The 8,031-nt window shown below is 36.5% G+C and overlaps 1 protein-coding gene across 1 annotated transcript; it reads right to left on the reverse strand.

The window, feature by feature from the left end:
* Positions 1 to 3,348: 3,348 nt before the first annotated feature.
* LOC127810994 (galactinol synthase 2-like) lies at positions 3,349 to 5,013 on the reverse strand. Its single transcript, XM_052350650.1, has 4 exons — positions 4,555 to 5,013; positions 4,118 to 4,438; positions 3,868 to 4,002; positions 3,349 to 3,773 (listed from the first exon to the last, which is right to left on the reverse strand). The coding sequence occupies exons 1-4, from the start codon at positions 4,900 to 4,902 to the stop codon at positions 3,546 to 3,548; spliced, it is 1,032 nt and encodes a 343-aa protein (XP_052206610.1). The 5' UTR covers positions 4,903 to 5,013; the 3' UTR covers positions 3,349 to 3,545.
* Positions 5,014 to 8,031: the final 3,018 nt, after the last annotated feature.

Below are 8,031 nucleotides of genomic sequence, written 5' to 3' on the forward strand. Positions count from 1 at the left end.
TATGGAATCGCAGTCAAAATGTAATGAATGAACAGACAAATCAATCAGCAAGTGAAAGTGGCTAGGATCCTGCAAACACAGTCAGTCAGAATGAAAGTGTACAACCACAGTGGGGTAAGCCAAGAAGGTTCTCTTCTAAGAAAGAACAAACTGATAGCCCACGTGGTTGGGGTTCCTCTAATACTGGAGATTGGAAAAACAAAGCAGTTGGAAATTTAACTGCAACAAGACAGCGTTTGGATATGTTCACCTCTGAGGAACAAAATATTTTGTCAGATGTTGAGTTGATAATGCAATCTATTAGAAGAATTCTGCATCAGACTGGGTAACTTTTCATGTCTTTGCTAGTTTTATGATTGACTATTAACTTGGAGCATCCTTAAATGTCAAAATCCAACATTCTTAGTAATTTTGAACTGATCATTGTATTTGAGGTTAATCTAGACGTCTTTCTGCTCTCCCCGAGGATTTATCAACTCTCCATTTTTATATACCTTAGTTGTTATGCTAATTGCTGGCACCACCCCAACTTTTCATTGCATGTGTTAAAGATATATGTTTAGATTAATTATACTTATCTGCTCAGTTAGATTTTCAGTTTAAATTTGGGATTAGATCAGTCTTATCTCCATTCTTGATATTATGTGGAGTTTGATTCTTGATTAGGCTAGTCAGGTTTATCTTTATCTTGTAATTGTTGTTTATAACACCATGTAATCAGCATCATTATTCACACAATCCAATACAATTCTTTCCTATATTTGTTATAAAACCGTGTAATCAACAAGAAATGCTTCTCCATGACTGTTAATAAGGAATAGGAAATAAATTTATTTTTGTCTATGAAATTTTTTAAATATGAAGTTGTAAAATCTGTTTTCTTGTTTTCAAGGTACAATGACGGGGATCCATTGTCTGCCGAGGATCAGTCATTTGTGCTTGACAATGTGTTCACTCATCATCCTGATAAAAGTACAAAGATGGGAGCAGGGATAGATTATGTAATGGTATGCTTCTTAATTATTCTTACTCGTCAGATTGTATGTGAATCATACCATGTTGGATACAGATGCTTGTACATAAGTTTTTTTTCTGGATTTTGGTCTGCAAAAAATGACATGAAATGAAATGAAAAGTGTTATCTTTATGGTTCTGAACTTGCAATTAGATCACTTCTGTTGTCATGTGCAAGCATTTACACCTCTACAAAGAGTACATTTGGGAGTGTTGGCAAGTCTTGCAGGCTGTTATTGCCCAATTATTTGATGACTAAACAGTAAATGTGGACTCAATAGGCGTTGTTTTCTTCCCCTTTTGCATTTTTGTTTAGTTCATTTATTATGCACATGCAGAATCACTTCTCAATTGTATTTGTAGGTGTTCAGTCACACAATTCCTGGAGGGGTGTTGGGTAAATTTGTAGTGGTATCTTGCATGTGGTTGAGATTGATAAAGGATGCAACTTTGATTAAATTAAACATTTTTTGGCTGGATAATTACACGGTTTTGATAGTGGAATATGGTTCCCCTCTTCAATTTTTTTTTTTTTCACTACCATACATATAGATCAGGGGTAGTAAAAGTCATGACAAAATTCTAAAGTTTCTGACTCTGAAAAGGAATGGTATGTATTACGTATTTATTTTTCTTTTAATTTTTGAAGAATTGTTCATTTTGAATAGGGGAGCCTTAATTCACATCAGATGACTTTGCTATGTTATCTTGAGAGCCTTAATATTTATCAAATTACCATTGCTGAACAAGCAAAATTATACGACAGGAGTTGCCCTAAACATTTTATTTGTTTTGAAGATGTGGTGTTGCATTTCTTTGTGTTTATGTTTATAACCAACATTTGAGTGTAGGTTGTAGGGAATGCGTGTGCTGAAGGAGCTTGTTTTAATGCATTCCCAAGACATGAGTTCTGTAGCTTCACAAACACGGTTGAGTTTCTTGTTTTTTGGGTTTTCCAGTTTGGTCAATGATTTTGTTAGATTAGCAAATCCATGTTGCATACATCCAAATACTCTCTGTGGTAGCACAATTAATGATTAATGGTTTAATTAACCATTCTGTTTAGTGCCTCATCGTGTTACTAATTATGGATTATGTTCAAAATATTATGAAGGTCCTCGCTGGTTTTGAATCAGTCTCAAAAGTTTTTCCTTCTTGGCTTGCTTACTGTTACGGCTTACTTGGGCTTTTGGCTCTCCTTCCCTGATCTCCTATTTGATGGCTAGTTCGTGTTATGGTATTTAGGTTGGCTTTTCTTGTTTCCTTGACTGCGGCCCATCCAGGTCATTTTTCTACCATCCATTTGTAGCTTAAAAGCTAATTTCATTTACCTAATTAGCTTCTTTGCTATGAGCATGGATCTTGCTTCTTTTTGCCTGCCTAGATCCATCTAATTCTTGGAGATTGGCATTTGGTCTTTTGATTGGCTGGAAGCTCGGCAATGTCGCTTTAATTCTGTTTTGGGACATTTGCCCCATGTTTGTGTTCTGTTTTGGGGCTGGTCTTGTTCCCTGTTTCTTGTTGACTCCAAAATTACTCCATCTCTCTCTCTCTCTCTCTCTCTCTCTCTCTCTCTCGGAACTGGTATCTCTCATGTATTGTAATTGTTTGAATATTATCAAAGCCATTACCGGCGGTTTAAAACCGCCGGCAAAGTAAAAAATTTGCCGGCGGTTTAAAACCGCCGGTAATAATATCATTACCGGCGGATTTTAATAACCGCCGGTAATTCTTATTTTTACCGGCGGTTCAACAAAACCGCCGGTAAATTTTTTTCCCCGGTGGTTAAAAACCGCCGGTAATTTTTTCCGACGGAGGTATTTCCGGCAGAGAAAATTACCGCCGGTAAAAATTTTACCGGCGGTTTTTTAACTTTTTCCGGCGATTTTTTACTTGGAAGAGTTGCTTATATCAAATAATAATAACAAAGCACTTGAATTTTTCATGGCTTTTAGTAATAAAAGCCAATTACAATATGCTCACACCAACGAACCTTTAAATATTTTTTGTTTCAAAATTAAATTTGATTTAATGGTCATGAATATTGAGTGAGTCTGAATGTTATGGATGTTCAAATATCGTGCCCATGGCCAATAATAATTTTGTATGCAGGAAGTAAGTGAATAGAAAACTCTTATATACTCGTATAACCATGCATAATGAACCTCTTAATTATATTATGTTCCTTGTAATAAACATAATGAACATATATACATATATATATATATATATGCTACGTACAATAATCCTTCTAAACATTTACATTAATTAATTTGATACATTCACATATATGTCACAATCAAGTGTGAATATCCAGAGATAAAAGAACCACAGTTAACCACCAACAATTGCTAAACTTTGTAGCATTTTCATTTATTTTAAAGAAACTGATAAACAGTAGTAAATCATACAACGCAGTCTTACAATAAGTAGCAAGGCATACACCTATATATATATTTATATATATAGCATACAAGTAATTTCATTATATATATATATATATATCCATCTCTTTAATTTCCTAAAATTAATTAGGCTGCAGATGGGGCAGAAATGTAGCTTGCAACGGCAGTACCCTCCGGCAGCGGCAGAATGAAGGGTTCAGCCTCATTATTATTATTCTTTGAGATCGTCAGCTTGTAATTCTTGTAATCCAGCAGCTCATCCGAGTATATCTCCGACCATTTCTCCACCAGCATTTTTATGTCTTCTCTCTCCATGTTCTCTTCCTTTCCGGTGTACCTCCATGGCTTAGATCCCTGTATATCCAATAATATTAATGTACCCGACATATATACACAAAAAACAACCATTCTCGATAAAAGTAATATATATTTGACATATATCTCTTACCGCGGCACAGTAGTGAACGACCTTCGCTTTGTTAAGATCTATGTTCTCAGAGTGTCGCCATAACATTGCCAAAACTAGATTGTAAATGGAAGGAATAGGGCGATAGACATCCCTAAAGTACTTGTTCAAGAAGTCCTGATCAAAGACATCAATAAATTTTGTCAACCACTTCAAGATATTAATAGTAATTACCCTTAATTAGCACGCAAAAAATGATGTCTTCATTAATTAGTTTGATCTGTTAAATTACCTGCTCTGCAAATGAAGTAGGAGAGGTGAGTTTGAGGGTTTCCAAGAGGTCATTGTAGGTTGAGAGTTTGGGCTCGAAGACGAACATGCCGGCATTGAAGTAGAGCGGCGGCGGGGCACCCATCTCCGCCGGCCACTGCACCTTTTCCGGGCATTGCTGGCAGTAACCTATCTTGAACTGAGGTGTATGGCTCCAAGTCTTCTCGCAGAAGCAATCCATAACGGCGTAAAAGTACCCGTCGGGATAGTCGAAGAGGTGATCGATGTTGCCAAAGACTTGTATGTCTCCATCCAAGTATATCATCTTGTCGTACTCCACGAACTACTTCCACAACAATCAATTAACAACACAGTTAGAATGAAAATATATTGGATAACATGCAATTTAACGAATCAATACGTGCATGGCAAAATAAGGTGAAAGCATGGTGAACGGACCTCCCAAATGCGAAGTTTCGAATAGTTGATGACATAATAAGCCATGGCAAACTGAGTCTGGTTCGCCGGCGGGTGAACCGGCTCGATCTCCCGGACGATGCAGCCTTGCGACAGGAGGATATCTCGATGCTCGTCGGGGACGTCGGGCAAGATGGCCACCACAAGAGGGTATGCGGAGTTTCCCTTCCTCAAACCCTTGGCCAAACCTACCACTCCTTTGACATAATCGCCATTGCCAGCCAAGAAAGTAACATAAGCCCTCTTTGGCATGCTCTTGCCTATTATTATTTGTTCTTCCGTTGATCCCTTCAAGCCAGTGGTTTCTACCATTGCATCAGCCACTGGCATGTTGAGAGGAAATTTAAGGGAAGGGAGAGATTGGAACTGGGAAATTATAAGAAACCAAAGGGTTCGAACTTTGAATTGAAGACGAAGCTATATATGATGGTTTGATGGAATTAGAAGACAGCCAGGCAAGGCCTTATATACACAGCTCAACGGGGGGAAAGGTGAATATGCTTTTGTAAAAGAAATTTAAGGGCATTGTGAAATGTGAATGCTTTTTGGCTTCTTTTCAATCATGGAGGAAGTGGGATCAGGACGAGTGGCTGGTGTGCATGAATGAGTGGAGAAGGAAGTAATTTGGGGATTCTGTGAATGATTCTCAGCAGCTGGGTGTGGGCATGGCCGACCTTATTAATTTGCATTGGGGCATCTTTACCTTTCTATGGCCATATATATGTATATGTATATATATATGTAAGTGCCTTGCGATAAGTCTAGAGAAGCCAGGAAGATCGAGCATAGAAAGTCAAAAAATTACTTGTGCTTTTTGATCTTCACTTTTGTACCCAATAATGCCTCAGTGAGTTCAGGATGAGATTAGCCGTAGTCCAACCGAATTGGTAGGGATTGCCAATCTAGAGCCATATATATAAAAAAAAGTTATATACGTTCACTAGAGAATGAAAAAGATTTAAGTTTGTAAATTTGATATATATAGCAATGAATTAGCTATAGGATTATGCAAATGAATTAATAAGACGATTCTATACATGGTATTGTCACGTGTTTATTTTGAATTAAGCTAAGAGATTACTATCAAATTAATCAGGTCTACTAGCTAGAACAAATTAATATAGATATTTAAGCATATGGGGTTAGTTTTTGTAGAGCAAATTTGGGATTAATTAGAATTCTTAATTATATGAAGAGAGGAATGTTTTATTAATTTATCTGGGTTTGAGAAGAAAATGGTCCATAGGGATTTGAACACAGTAGTAGTACCTGTATGAGACAAATGAAAATTGATGCCCAAACTTGTGCTGTCCTAATGCCTTTGGCCTTTAGAATTCTATGATTTTAAGTAGAAGATGAAGACATGCTTGTCGTTTCCGACACCTCACTACAGAATCTTCTTGAAAGGCTTAATATTAATTTCAAATTATTGAAACAAATATATGTTAGATAATAAGAAACTGATATACTATTTTATCGAGAAATATATATAAACTTAAAAAGAGTTTTAGGAAGCAATGCATGCCATTTTGATTATATTTTATTTATAAAAGTATGATTATCCATGTGTGTATATATATATATATATATCATTTTCAACTTTTGGTATATCCTGGATTAATCGCATGAAGTTGTAAGCGTGGATGCTCTTGTGGAATTAGGGGGGAGACAAGGGTACATGTAAACTTTGGAATCTGAAAGAAGTTTTGAGCCTAGTGGGGGGAGGAGGTGGGAGTTGTAAACTTAAAGAGGAGGAACAGAGAGAAAAGTTGCAAACTTTGTTTTTCACTTTATACAAAGCTTGCAGAGTTGAAGACGTGCATTTCACTGAAATTCCTTCATGATCACAACCTACATTTCATCGTTATCAGGCCCCCTCAGATTGGAATCCTTTGAATCCAAAACTTTTTTCAAACCCAAATTTCATCTCCTGGGTTCGATTCTTAGTTTTGAGCTGGATTTTTGGAGAAACCCCTAATTTTCGTACCTTCTATACAGTGCGGAAGTTTGTACTTGGGTAGGTAAAAATTAAATAGAAAAAAATTTAGAATAATATAATATTAAAAAAAATATGTCGATAAATTATTACAATTGTTCTCAACGTGTTTTTATATTTTGATAATGTCACGTAATGATATAATTATCAATTTCATTAAATATATCATTTTTAATATATACAACTAAACTGTCATTTAACCATTGACCTCCAATTCAATTGCGTAGTCAAGTCTAGACAAACTTTGTAATACCTTATGTTGGCATGAGATTGCAACGTAATTTAAATGAGTTTGAAATATCAAAACATTAGTTTGATAGTAAAATAAGTCACCGAAGCAATGTGAGGGAGTATTTTGAAACCTAAATATCTAAGGAAAAAAGGTATGATATTGACGAGCGTCCTAAGGCGAGATTTATAACGTTGAAAGACATCAAATTAAAGATAATTTTCGGTACAACTATGAGTCGGTCTAAAAAATCAAATGATGGTATGGGACTTCTGGGAAGTCAACGGAACTCTGAGAAGTTTTATGTTTTGCACAAGGAACAACTCTGCAGTGGTTTCGGGATGAAACAAAAGAGTTTGAGTTCGAAATATGCATTCGGGTTTAAGCATAATTTTTAATTCTAGTTGAAAATGAGTTGAAAATGTTATTCTTCCAAATTTGTTGGGCCAATTGAGAAGTATGGAACTTAAGGATTCATGTGGTCAAATATCAAAGTTTAAGAACTTAAGGAAGATGGCCAAAATGTAAAAAGAAATAAATTGGGGCCAAAATGTAATTTTTGGAACTTGCCAGCAACATGGCCAACCTGCTGCCACACGTGGAGCCTAAATCCAACGATGGGATGGTGGGATCTTACCAGGGTTTGGCCGGTATGGGACTAGGAAGCGTGTGGGTGAAGCAAAGGTCGGTTATTAGCCGAGGAATGGCCGGATTTTGCCTATAAATAGGCTGAGGGTTTCGATATTTTTGGAGCATCAAATTCAAGCGTTTTTAGAATGATTCAAAGAGATTGGATAAGGGGCTTTTGTTCCTTGGTGTGTGGGGAGAAATTCTGGAGATTTTGAAGCATTTTGGCATAGGTTTGAGTAGTATTTGAGACTTGGCCGGAAAATGCAGTGGTGGTCAGAGCCTAGGTTTAAAACACCCAATCGAGGCACTTCCGATCACTGTTTCGAGCATCCAAGGGTGCTATCATGATCGGAACAAGGAGTAGGCCAAGGTTAGAAGAAGAAATCAACCATCGGAACATCATCGGTGATCGAAAAAAGGTTGAATACAATCGGCGCGTGCTGTACATGCGCGGGTTCCACGCGCAACACATGCGCCAAGGCATGAAAGCGTGTGAGGTCCAGGTATTTTTTGAAATTTATTTTAATATTTATAAAAAAAATATTTTATGAATTATGGTGGAGAAAAATTTGAGAAAAATCTTTAGCAGGTATTTATTTTGAAA

The sequence above is a fragment of the Diospyros lotus genome, chromosome 10 (genome assembly GCF_014633365.1).
Source record: "Diospyros lotus cultivar Yz01 chromosome 10, ASM1463336v1, whole genome shotgun sequence".
Classification (NCBI taxonomy): Eukaryota; Viridiplantae; Streptophyta; class Magnoliopsida; order Ericales; family Ebenaceae; genus Diospyros; species Diospyros lotus.

Bases quoted from the DNA above. Each gene is read 5' to 3' on its own strand.
- LOC127810994 (XM_052350650.1), bottom strand. From the start codon at position 4,902: ATGCCAGTGGCTGATGCAATGGTAGAAACCACTGGCTTGAAGGGATCA. The intron at 4,439-4,554 runs GTCCGTTCACCA...TTGTGGAAGTAG, and splicing joins CGAAACTTCGCATTTGGGAG to TTCGTGGAGTACGACAAGAT. The intron at 3,774-3,867 runs GTAAGAGATATA...TTGGATATACAG, and splicing joins TCGTTCACTACTGTGCCGCG to GGATCTAAGCCATGGAGGTA.